Genomic DNA, 13,101 nt, shown 5'->3' on the forward strand with positions numbered 1-13,101 from the left:
TTCCTTTAGTTTTCCTTTCTTTTATTTTTTTTTATGTTTTGATTTGTTTTCGTTTTGAGGGATCATATAGAACGTGACTTGAAGAAAAAAAAATATATACATAGATACATGTACATTCTATTGTTTTTCTTATTTTTTTTAATAGTGGGTCCGGGCTAAGGATTTAGTGGAAGGCCACAAATTGCATTAATTAAAAAAAGAAATGGTCGTGCGTGAACCTCTGTTCTATTTACTACTATTTTCAAGAAGCATTAATTATTTTATTTGTTTGAACTTTGAGAGGTATGTGCTTGCCGTTTTCTTTTCTTTTTTAACATATTTTTATAGTTCATACGGACAGCTGGAGAGCCATAATAAAATTAATTTGTTGCGAATACCATGATTTGGTGCCGACTTAAAAAATGTAATAAGGTAATATATAGAAAAAATAAAAAGCCCCCAAAGAAATGTCAAACATTAATTTCTTTTTTTTTCTTTTTATAAAAAACGAATACAACTGAATATTTACTTATTTTATGAGTTCAACTTTTAAAGAAAAAATATATAATAATATATGAGAGAGAAATATATTTTAAACGAAATGATATATTCTATAAGTACAATTTGTAAGGAGAAATATTCTGTGATAACATATCATGAGAGAGAAGCAGCTTTTTAAAAAATAATCCATGAATAATAAGATTGCTTATTTATTAAAATATTTAGATAATGTTGTGCGTATAAAAAAAAAAAAAAGCAGTGCTAATATCATCATCATCCATTCCTGCTTTATGAGATAGTATTTGAGATTTCTAGAAGCAGCAGCCTAATTTTACACGGTGGCATTAGGCGTGTATGACATTTCTTTTCCTCTTTTTTTAAGACAAAATTGAATATATATATATATATATAGGACTTGGCTACGGTGCTATGGGTAGCTACAGTGTAACAAAATGCGGTCTATGCGGCCGCATATGCGTATGCGGTTCCGAACCGCATAGAAAATTAATATGCGGTCTAATATGCGGTTCCGCATATGCGGCCGCATATTCGGCCGCATAATTTTTGACGGCATATATACCGCATATGATCCGCATACCGCATATGAACCGCATATACCGCATATGAACCGCATATGAACCGCATATGATCCGCATATGAACCGCATATGATCCGCATATGAACCGCATGTGATTCGCATATGATATTGTTATTGTGTATTCTTATATATGTATGTTGCTTTTATATTAGAGAATAATGGATATAAAATAGTTCTACAAATATGTGTATTTTTATTCTTGTTGTGAGATTATGCTTCCAAATATATATGAATTTTTATTTTAAAATCCGCATATATAAATCCGCATAAAAATCCGCATATGCGGCCGTATACCGTACATGCGGTATGCGGTGACTTTCCGCATACCGCATAGAAACCGCATTTTATAACACTGGGTAGCTAAGAGGCCTCCCGTGCTACGGCTCAATATTCGACTTTTCAAAATCCTAACGGTCGATCCGAATCGTTCATCTTGTTCTCCATATTAATATGTGCTTGGAGACCAAATTTTACATTTTTTGGAAATTTTTTACTATTTTTTTAGATCTATTGAAAATCACTGTTTTTCAGACAAATCTGGACCATAAAAAACAGCGATATTCAATAAATATAAAAAAATAGTAAAAAATTTCCAAAAAAATGTAAAATTTGGTCTCCAAGCACATATTAATATGGAGAACAAGATGAACGGTTCGGATCGACCGTTAGGATTTTGAAAAGTTGAATATTGAGCCGTAGCACGGGAGGCCTCTTAGCTACCCATAGCATATTAGCCAAATCCTATATATATATACACACTAGTATTGTGCCCGTGCATTGCAACGGGATATATAGTAAGAGAAAAAAAATTATGAAAATAAAACATTCAATAAAATTAATAATTATTCAAAAATTAAGGGATATGATATTTGAATAGAATTATATGATTATGTATTTTTAATCACTTTGAATCGTGATCCCTTATAATAATTTGATGATGTGGTGATTATGTATTTTAAGTACCAATGATTTCAAATAATAGCTTTCTAATTTTCAATTGATTTGTACAAAATAGAATAAGTGATACAAATGATTAGATATAATACCCATGTTGTAAGCAAACTAAATGAAGAAACTTGAAATTAAAAATACATTGGTATTTTAAGTACCAATGATTTCATATTTTTGATGACCTTTCTAATTTTTTTTTCGTTTCCATTCTTCCTATCATGTATAGAAACAAAATTGAAGAAATTTCTAGAATTGTTACGACAATAGCTATAGAAACATAGAAGAGCAATAAGGAATGAAATAAGGAAACATATTTATATTGCTAAATTGAAGAGGAAGAAATAAGGAAACAAATTATATTCGCTTAATTTCAGAGTTTATTTAATTTTAATTGTAATGCATCGTGTGGCAGTACATGTGGCAAGTATGTTTTTAGTTAAATATAGACTTCTACACTTTATTTAGATGCATTTAATCAAAATAAGACAGATTATGTAATTGGACGGTTGAGATTAAATCCAAAATTTTATTTTTCAATCGTAGCCGTTGGCGGATCGGACACCCAACGTGCTTAATAATGGAATGGATATATATATATATATATATATATATATATATATATATATAGATGGGCTACGGTGAGTTGCGAAGTAAAGCGACTATTTTACTTCACGCTCATATTTTGTGATTTTTAAGTTCAAAACGTCGATCCGAACCATTCATCTTGTTCTCCATATTGAAATGTCCTTGGAGACCAAATTTTACATATTTTGGAATTGTTTTACTATTTATTGAGCAATTTTGAAAGTCGCTGATCTGATGGTCCATAAAATTTTACTGTTTTTTTACTGTTCACAGCAAAACAGCAATTTTCAAAAATGTTTAATAAATAGTAAAAAAATTCCAAAAAATGTAAAATGTGGTCTCCAAGCACATTTTAATATGGATTAAACATCTAACGGTTCGGATCGGTCGTTTGGACTTTCAAAATAAAAATACAGCGTGAAGTAGAAACGCGTTTTACTTCGCAACTCACCGTAGCCCACCTCTATATATATATATATATATATATATATATTTTTTTTTTCTTCTTAATTTTACTTTTTAACATAGAATTTTTCTTTTCCAAAATTAGATATAAGTTGATGAAGACTGAAGAGAATTTCTTCTGAGAGAGAAAGCTAATATCATCACCATCCAAGTCCATGAACTTCCTCATTCAAATTATAAACTTTTTTAACAAAAATATATGGCAACGAAGAAAAAAAAACTCTATTTGAATCTTGGAATTAGTTTTATACATAGATTTTAGCAATATTAAGTATATATACTATTACATATCCAAACTAACATGCATTCTCTTAGCACTATTCTCATGTCACATATTAATATAAATAGAAATACATAGATATACTAGTTTTACCATTAAAGCGCACCCTTATATATATGTCTTGGAAGGGGTGAGACGAGAAAAAGGAAATTAAGGAATTGTGAAAGAGATCTAGAGAGAGAGCAACCTCTGAGTGCTGAGTGCTGAGTGGTCGCTCTTTAATTATACAGGCACAGGCTGCTGATCGATCCAATGGAGAATATTTTGGGCCTAATGTGGCCCGTGATAAGAAAACCCAAGTTAGTTAGCTAGCTTAATTATTATATCAAGTTTCTCACATTAGGCTTAATTAGGGCATCAGCTAGCTAGCTTATTAATTGGTCAAGCTTTAGGTGGAATTAAATTAAGACATATATTTAATTAAGATCGATCATCGATGAAATGAAATTTGGGCACCATGGTGGCATTTGTCACCTTAATTAATTAATAATTAGTTAAAACTTTTATAAAGAAAATTCTTACTAATTAATTAATTCTCATCACATTAATTAATTCATATCAGAACGTACGTACCTATATATATAGCCTCCATCTCTTGCTGCACATGCATGCATGTACCCACCGTATACGGTATATATATATACATAATAGTACGTAACATGTGGCTGCATGTGGAATATATATATTCACGTGGACATCAACATGTGGCTACATGATCCATCCATTTATATTTATATATATAATACTAACTATATATCCCGGCCTATCATTAATTAAGTAAATTTAATTAATAGCTAGTAGACTCACTCGAGAATACTTGGTAATTAATAATTCTACGTACCTTTAGTTATTTTTGAATCAACCATGCTGTTGACTAGACTTTAAATTTCCATTTTCATGTTTTACCTAGCTAGCTAGCTAGCTACTAATTAAACTAATTAATTTTTGTTCCCCCAGAAAATTAAAGATACATATATGTACAGTCAATATATATATAGAGGATACAACCACTTCGATCAGGCCAGATCACCAACTTTATGGTTCATGATACATGCATACTAAACATAAATTTATGTTGCTTCAGAAAAATTAAATTAAATTAAATTGTAAGATAACTATATAGATAATGAATGCAACTCATTTCAGAGTAAACTTTCATCGCCAAAATTTCCATGGATTAACACGTACTGTGTAATTAATGAAATGCTTCCTCGATCGATCGTGTCTACCCTTTCCTTAATTTTGTCGACGTTGTGAAGCGTCTAAAGCAAAAGATCGAAGCTTTCTTCATGAGGGGATCGACAAGCATTAAAGTTTTTTTTTTCTCTCTTCTCTCTCTTAGGGCTTGTTCGGCCAACTTTCTCAACGTCACTGTTCACATGGAAAAACAAAAATTCAGTTCAATTTTTGCACAGCCCATACCCATTCTCTTTCCCAAAGGGTCTGCCGAACAGGCCCTTATTCAATTCAACATATATATATTATTGTAAATTTAAGGGATACCTTTATTTAAATGGAAGGGTAAATTGTCAATTCAATTCAATTTTTAAATTAACTAAATAAAATGTTATATAAATAAAAAGAGATACAAGAAACAAATTTAATTAAGTTATTGTTGGCTATTTTTACAATTTTACATGAACACACTACAAATTTTCCCTACTTTATATATATATAGAGGTAGGCTAATAAACAATCGATTGTTCCTAGCCTCCCGTGCAACCAAGTCGTTTTCTAATTTTTAAAGTTCAAATGATCGATCCAAACCGTTAGATGTGATCTCCATATTAAAATGTGCTAGGAGACCGAATTTTACATTTTTTGGAATTTTTTTACTATTTATTAAGCCACTTTGAAAATCGCTGATCCAACGGTAGCGTCTGATTTTATTGTTTGGTTAAGCCACCGTTGGATCAGCAATTTTCAAAGCGGCTTAATAAATAGTAAAAAATTCCAAAAAATGTAAAATTTGGTCTCGTAACACATTTTAATATGGAGATCACATCTAACGGTTTGGATCAATCATTTAGACTATAAAAATCAGAAAATGACTTGGTTGCACGGGAGGCTAGGAACAATCGATTGTTTATTAGCCTACCTCTATATATATATATATATATATATATATATATATGATGTTATATTTACCCTCTCTTTTAGTTGAAAACATCAACAACAAAAACTATACAATTTAATTATGTAGGAGCTACAATAAAAACATAGTAATCATTTTTGGAATATTGATACGCATTAAAGTGTAGAAAACATAATTTTTTTTTCTTCCTGTTTATTTCCCTATTCTTCCCTTGTGGTCCCAATGTGCGCAATAACTACCTTATCTGTTAAACCAACTCAGTTAAAGTCAACGATTGCTAAGATTTCCACCGATAGCCTCGTCAATAAGCTCCCTCCCTCTCTCGCCACCGCCTCCTCTTATCCATCTCTACTCGCCACGAACTGGATCCCTCCAGTTTCCTTCCCTTTCCCCCTCCACTTGTCCATCTACACCAAGTCAAATGCTTTATTTTGTAACTAATTTTTCAAGCAAAAAGGCATAATCGAAAGAGATAGAATGACTTATATAGCCGGGAGAGAGAAAAACCTAGAGCGAGAGAGGAGCAGATGAATACTTGCGCGACAAATAATCCGAAAGAATGTCATCATGGATCTATTTTGAAATTGAAAATTGCATGGAAAACGTTCGTGGCTTTATATTCGCAAATTTTCTCACAGATCGTCAGGAATATTGGTGAGATTGAATGGAGAAAAAAACTCATCTCTAAAAACGTGTAAAAGATGGGTGTGTGATGCATACAGTTATTTTTTTTTCGAAATACTTGATATCTTAGGTATGAATATTTAATATATTATATATTAACACTTGCGCGCATAGGTATTCATATTTGCATAGGTCAGTTGTAAAATCTCTCAAATATTAGATAGTTCCTCAAATAGTTAGTGGTCCTCTAGTTAATGAACGGTCCCCTCAGATAATTAATAATCGGAGAATGAATGGAAAAAAAATGAACTGAGAGATAAGGGATAGTTAGGTGCTCCATAAAATTTAATTAACATGTTTTTTAAGTATTTAACAATATCTCCCATTTCAATCATGCGTAGTTTATAGAAAAAAAAATCATTATTATGACGACCTAGTATCACTTTTATAATTTAAATTGAAAAAACTACTAAAGTAAGTTGAAATAATATAACATAGTAAATTCTAACTTTGCACATGAATAATTTCAAATAAAATTTCTTAGAAAATCTATGTATTTAAAAAAAAAAGATAGATGAAGGTCAATCTTTCAAATTTCATATTATTATTATTATAATAATAAAAATTCTCTCATATAAATTTGGAACCCATGACCTCTAACATCAGATATCATGCATTCTTGTTACTAGAGAAAATGTTAATTCTTAAAAATCTACATATTTATTCCTCACATCCACATGATAAAGGAGTTTGGATTCTCAATAATTTGATTTTTTTTTTCTAAAAATCAAAATGATCATTTTTTTAATAAAATGGTTGTAACTAATTATATTGTGCAATTACGCATGCTAAGTGTCGGATTAGCATATATAATTTATACAACACTATTACATATTGACCTCTGTGAATTTATTAATTGTTAGAGACCTGGACATGAAATGATTCTAATTTTTTGTGATGTATGTCAACTTAGTTTTAATTGTCAATAGATATTCTTTAAGTTACGTTGATGGTGGCTTTGTGGGTTTGTAACGATGACACAAACAATGAGCATGAGATGAATTTTCTTGTGACGTGTCAAATTAAGTGTAATTAGTCATCTGTCGTCATATATTAATAGCAATCCCAAATCCCAATGAGATGAATAGACATGACATGATTCTAGAAATTACAAATACAACGGCAGCTAGGGCTCCTGCCGCGCGTTACCTTTTTCTAATTAAAACAATTTTGCCATATTACAGCTTCAGTTTTCAAATACTGGGAAACTGGGATCAAATTCAATTAACTAAATCTGGAATTTTTCTTATAAAGTAAGGATATATTACAAATAATCTTGATAATATTTAGAAAATTAAATAATTTTCTAAAATAAAAAGATATTATTAATGTTTTTTTGAGAAAACAATAGAGGTCCAGCCCATATTTATATTAACCTTAATTGGTTACATACATATTATTAATGTTATAGCTAGGTAGGTTGATTATGTATTAAAATACATTTAAGTTAAGGGGATATCGTATTATAGTTGATAAAATAAAAGCATGTAAGAAAAAAAGTAAGTCGTTGGATGGTCCATGTGAGCAGAGAAAAGAAAATCAAACGGATAGAAAAGACGCGATGATGTGGCACTGTCAGGAGAGCTGGAGAGGAGATTCCGAGATTGTATTGTATTGTAGCAGTTTATATTATAAATAGAATAGAATAGAATAGAATGAACCCCATTCCCATTCCCATTTTTCTCCAGTGGTATTGGTGCCATTAATTTTCCTTCATTTCAAAAATGAAGATGAATATGAAGATGCTTACCATTTCCTCGCTCCTCTTAGTCTTAGTCTTAGTCTTAGTGAACCCGGTCCGGTGTACCGACGAGGACGAGGACATAGCTTTCCTTTCTCAGGACGACGGGGATGAGGTCCATCCACATTTACCCCAATTCAATCCTGAAGAAGAAGATCTGTCCGTCGCAGACTCCGATCTGCCCCCCCAATTCAATCCAGAAGAGAATGAGAATGAGAATGAAGACCACGTGGCCCATTTTGACGAGAGCCACGTGGTAGTTTTGACGGACGCCAACTTCAGCTCCTTCATAACCAGAAATAAACATGTGATGGTGGAGTTCTATGCGCCGTGGTGCGGCCACTGTAAGACTCTGGCGCCAGAGTACGCAGCTGCGGCAAAGGACCTGGCCGAGGAAGGTGCTGAGGTGGCACTGGCCAAGGTTGACGCTACAGAGGAGAGCGATCTGTCACAAAAGTACGACATTCAAGGGTTTCCCACTGTTCTATTCTTCATTGATGGTGTGCGCCTTGACTACTCAGGTGGGAGAAGCAGGTGAGTCAGTGAGGAGATCTGAATTTCCCTTTCCCTTTCCCTTTCCCTTTCCCTTTCTTCCTTCCGCATTTATTTAATAAATCATAAATCATTAATTTGGCTACTCTACTAGGGATACAATCGTGGAGTGGATTAAGAAGAAAATTGGACCGGGGGTTCACAATATCACAACAGTTGAGGAAGCAGAGAAGATTTTCACTTCCCAAGACAAAATTGTCGTAGGCTACCTTCATTCTCTCGTGGTAACTTAACTTCTCAACTTGTTATTATTTATCTTCCATACCTAATTGGGTGTTACTTTGGCTATATAAGTTTTTGAGTTTGCAATTTGGGTTATGCAATGCACAAACATCATAGTCATTTTTAGGGTTGTTGTTCAACAAACTTTTCAATTATACAATGCTTCTTTCTTGCAGTATAGTGGACAAAGATTGTAATTCAACTTGTCTTTTTGCAGTGAATAGGTACAAGTTAACAATTCACTTAACAATCCATTATAATGTTCATAGTGAGACTTATGTGGTGGAAATATCTTAACATTAACTTTAGGATGTCGTTGGTCCTAACAAAATTATGTCCAAATTATAAGTTGGTCTGATCTGTTTTAATTTGTCCCCCTTCAGTTCTCCCATTCCTCTCTTCTCACCAATTATTTTGTTATCTCCCGCACCTTTATCTCTTCCTTCAAGCCGAGAGTGAGGGACAAAGTGGCTTCATTGAATCAAATGTCAAGTTTACTGACTTGAGAGGGGTAATCAACATTGAGTGACCAATTTGTGATTTTTGGATATGTTTAATAGCCTCCCTTAGATTTATCCTGAATTTTAAATTCATTTCTGTTGTAAATTGAATTTGCTTTGCAAATGTGGATGTGGATGTGGATGAAAGAGCATACAACATACCTGCAATCAAGGAAAGGAGATACAAACCCCCTCTAATCATCTGAACCTGAATCTTATATCTATCTTATCCTGCTGATATATTTACCAGAATGCAACATCACATCTCCAGATTATATAAAATAAATTTGATAATTGATTGCAGGGTGCTGATAGTGATGAGCTGTCAGCTGCCTCAAAACTTGAAGATCAGGTCAACTTTTACCAGACTGTAAATGCAGATGTGGCCAAGCTTTTTCACATTGACCCCAAGGCCAAACGCCCTGCTTTGGTTTTGCTGAAGAAAGAGGAAGAGAAACTGACATACTTTGGTAAACATTTACTAAATAATCAGTAACACTTATCTTGATTCAACTATTGCACTTGGTAACTTTATCTAAGTGATTTGATGGCAATATTATAATTTTGCAGATGGAGAATTGAGTACATCTAGAATGGCCGAGTTTGTAGCTGCTAACAAGCTTCCTTTGGTGACCACTTTTACACAAGAAAGTGCCCAATCTTTATTTGATAATGCTATTAAAAAACAGGTTCGATTTATCAGACTTTTTTTTTATCAATTTGTTCCAAAGATTATCTGTCAGACCAAAAGGTAAGTACATTTAAGTGAATGCAAAAAGGTTATTTGAAAAAAGAAGTATATATATATTCTCACATTTTATATGTGATATGAAGTTTTTTTAATGATGTTTATTATATTTTATATCTACTTTTGGTGTGCTTATTTATAGGTTTTGCTCTTTACCTTGTCTAATGAGACGAGTGATGTGCTGCCTGTTTTCCAAGAAGCTGCAAAGTCATTCAAGGGAAAGGTATGTCATTCTTTACTGTTAGTTTCTTCTCTTTCCTTTTTCTTTGTGAAGGTTTAAGTTGTCACTATTTATTTTATATCATGCTTGATTGGTTGCAGATAATATTTGTGTCTGTGGAGAAGGACAACGAGGAAATTGGTGAACCAGTTTGTGCTTACTTTGGTGTAACTGGAGAGGGACCTCAGGTCAATTTTTGCACAAGTTCTAGCTGCATATTTTTCATATATACTATTAGTTCTTTTACTTGTCTAATGCCTAAAAGACGCTGCTACTTATTTCATATGAATTTTTTTCTCATTAAATAAAATAAAACAGGTTATTGCATTCTCTGGAAATGAAGATCAAAAGAAGTATTTTCTTAAGGGTGAACTTACCGTGGACAACATTAAGGTATAGTTATGTATGTGTGTGTAGGCAATTTATCAAATGACAAACAAATTACTTTACCTCTCAATAATGCTTTTTTTTAATCTCTTTAGAAATTTGCTGAGGATTTTTTGGAAGACAGGCTTCAGCCATTCTTCAAATCTGATCCAATTCCTGAAACTGTAAGCATCTTAACTATGCATCCTCAATTTTCTGTTTGGACTTCCTGATGTCTCTAATTTTGGCACATTTCAATTTTTGGTATAAATGGTACAGAACGATGACGATGTGAAAATAGTTGTTGGAAATAACTTTGACGAGATTGTACTGGATGAATCCAAAGATGTTCTTCTAGAGGTTGGTCCTACTTTTTCTGCTACAACCTACGTATAAATCTCTAAACTAGGTTATGCAATTATGATTTTCACTTGAATATAAAATTAAATGGATTTAGATATATGCCCCATGGTGCGGCCATTGCGAAGCACTGGAACCCATATATAACAAGCTGGGAAAACATCTACGTGGCATAGACTCTCTTGTTATTGCTAAAATGGATGGAACCTCCAATGAACATCCCCGTGCTCAGGTCTCTCTTCACTTTCTCTTTGACATTCATATATTTTTGTGCAAATCTATCTCCCTCCCTCTCCCTCCCTCTCTCTCTCTCTCTCTCTATATATATATATATATATTCTAAATTAATTTGTTTTGATGGATATCAGCAAGATGGCTTCCCCACAATTCTCTTCTTTCCTGCTGGCAACAAAAGCTTCGAGCCGGTACACACTCCCTTAGTCTCAGTGGAACACAATTCTTGTTGAAAGTTGTTTTTGTAGGGCTTAAGATATATAGATAATATATTTTTGTCCTCTCTAATTTAGATTGTCTATGATGGGGAGAGGACAGTGGTGGAATTCTACAAGTTCTTAAAGAAACATGCTTCCATACCTTTCAAGCTCAAGAAACAACATACCACTCCATCAGTCACAAAGTCTAAGAGCACAACCGAAGCCAGTGCAACAGAGTCTAAGGAGGCTGATAAGGATTGGAAGGATGAATTGTAGAAACAGCCATAGTTTAGTTTTGAAATTAAATAATGAGAGTGAGTTGAAAGAGATGTTAAATTAATATAGGTTAATAGGAGCCATAGTTTAGTTTAGCAAGAGGAGGAGAGCGGTAGAGAATAAAAGGCCTACTCTTTTAACTTTTCTCTTTTTTGACTTGTATTGTATGACAAGAGGAAGGGGAGGGAGAGTTAAAAAAAAGAAGTAAACTTGTAGCTTATATTTACCAGGGACCACCATTGGTTGCTAGAATGCTAGTGTCTGCTTGCTTATGACCACCATTGATTTAGTTGCATTGCAAGGTTAGCTCTAATCTAAAGTCAGCCAGCAAGTCAAATCACTCACACTCGCACTCACATATTGATATGACATATTTTTATAGACTTCTCATCTCATCATCTGTGGCCTGTGGGTTTTGGTTTCACCCTGCCAGGTGGCAACCAATTCCCTAAACCCACCCCCACACAACTTATCCAATTAATAATCTGCCCTCAAATGTCACCACAATTGGTAGTGTTTCATAACTGCAAATTACTGTAACCGATGTTTTCTTTAAAAATTTAGTGTTCATCATTAGTTAAAAAAACTACCCAATGAGAAATATGAAGTTAAAAAATATTTTAAATTAACATATAAAATAAATAAATAAAAAATCCAATCTTCCAAACCGTAAGAAGTCAGGTACAAATTCAGAATTTTTGTTTGATCCCACACGTTTTTTTTTTTTTTTCTATTTTTATGAATCCAAATCGTTGAAACTCGTCTGATGCAAAAAAATATAAATTTTGAATTAATTTTGTCTAGAGTCAAGTGATAAAAAAATCATTAAAAAAATGAATGCATTAAAATTAATTTAGAAACCTTCTAATTTTGATCCATTAAATTTATACTAAATTAATTTGAAAGTTTAAATTTTTTGCATGTAAATGCATCACTCGTAAAGTAGATGGGTTTTATCTGTTCGAATTTGTTATTTAAAATCAATTCCGTATGTTTTAGAGTTGAGTTAAAAAAACAAGACTTGGTGAACTTGGGAACACCCCAATTCTACTCTAAACATCTAATATTTTATGATGAGGCTGTACCATGAAAAAACTAAAAAAAACAAAATCAATAAAATTTCAATATAATAATTAAAGTTTTAAAATTATAAAGAGAAATGTTCTGGTACCCCGAGCCATCATATTCGAGCGCGTCCCCCCAAGTAGTTTAACAGAAAAAAAACTTCTAATATTGTCTAACTTTCATTTCCAGCATGAATATCAAAATATTTAAAGCTATGTTTATAACATTTTACAATGTTACTCACAAGCATGTAAATCTATGACTGAAAGCATTAAAATTCTAAATCTGCATAGTTTTAACTCCTTACTTTTATCTTCAAACCAAAAACGGAAAAATTTATTTCACCCACTCTTTTTTATTTTTTCTCTGATCATTATAATTTATTTTCCCGATTATCCTTGATGAATTTTACGAATCTAAAAATACGAACATTTTATATTCGATTTTATCTTTCAAATAAGATCCATGAAGAAATACTT

At 32.5% G+C, this 13,101-nt stretch overlaps 1 protein-coding gene across 1 annotated transcript; it reads left to right on the forward strand.

The window, feature by feature from the left end:
• The first annotated feature begins 7,847 nt into the window (after nucleotides 1-7,847).
• LOC144561893 (protein disulfide isomerase-like 1-4) lies at nucleotides 7,848-11,788 on the forward strand. Its single transcript, XM_078310998.1, has 12 exons — nucleotides 7,848-8,413; nucleotides 8,526-8,655; nucleotides 9,458-9,623; nucleotides 9,724-9,842; nucleotides 10,044-10,124; nucleotides 10,223-10,309; nucleotides 10,440-10,514; nucleotides 10,604-10,672; nucleotides 10,767-10,847; nucleotides 10,945-11,079; nucleotides 11,216-11,272; nucleotides 11,375-11,788. Exons 1-12 carry the CDS (start codon nucleotides 7,863-7,865, stop codon nucleotides 11,555-11,557), a joined length of 1,734 nt encoding a protein of 577 aa, XP_078167124.1. The 5' UTR covers nucleotides 7,848-7,862; the 3' UTR covers nucleotides 11,558-11,788.
• The last annotated feature ends 1,313 nt before the right edge of the window (nucleotides 11,789-13,101 follow it).

The sequence above is a fragment of the Carex rostrata genome, chromosome 11 (genome assembly GCF_964058835.1).
Source record: "Carex rostrata chromosome 11, lpCarRost1.2, whole genome shotgun sequence".
NCBI classification, from domain to species: Eukaryota; Viridiplantae; Streptophyta; class Magnoliopsida; order Poales; family Cyperaceae; genus Carex; species Carex rostrata.

Coding starts and splice junctions, on each gene's coding strand:
- LOC144561893 (XM_078310998.1), top strand. CDS start 7,863: ATGAAGATGAATATGAAGATGCTTACCATTTCCTCGCTCCTCTTAGTC. Junction 10,310..10,439: donor TAACTGGAGAGGGACCTCAG/GTCAATTTTTGC, acceptor AAAATAAAACAG/GTTATTGCATTCTCTGGAAA. Junction 11,080..11,215: donor ATGAACATCCCCGTGCTCAG/GTCTCTCTTCAC, acceptor GATGGATATCAG/CAAGATGGCTTCCCCACAAT.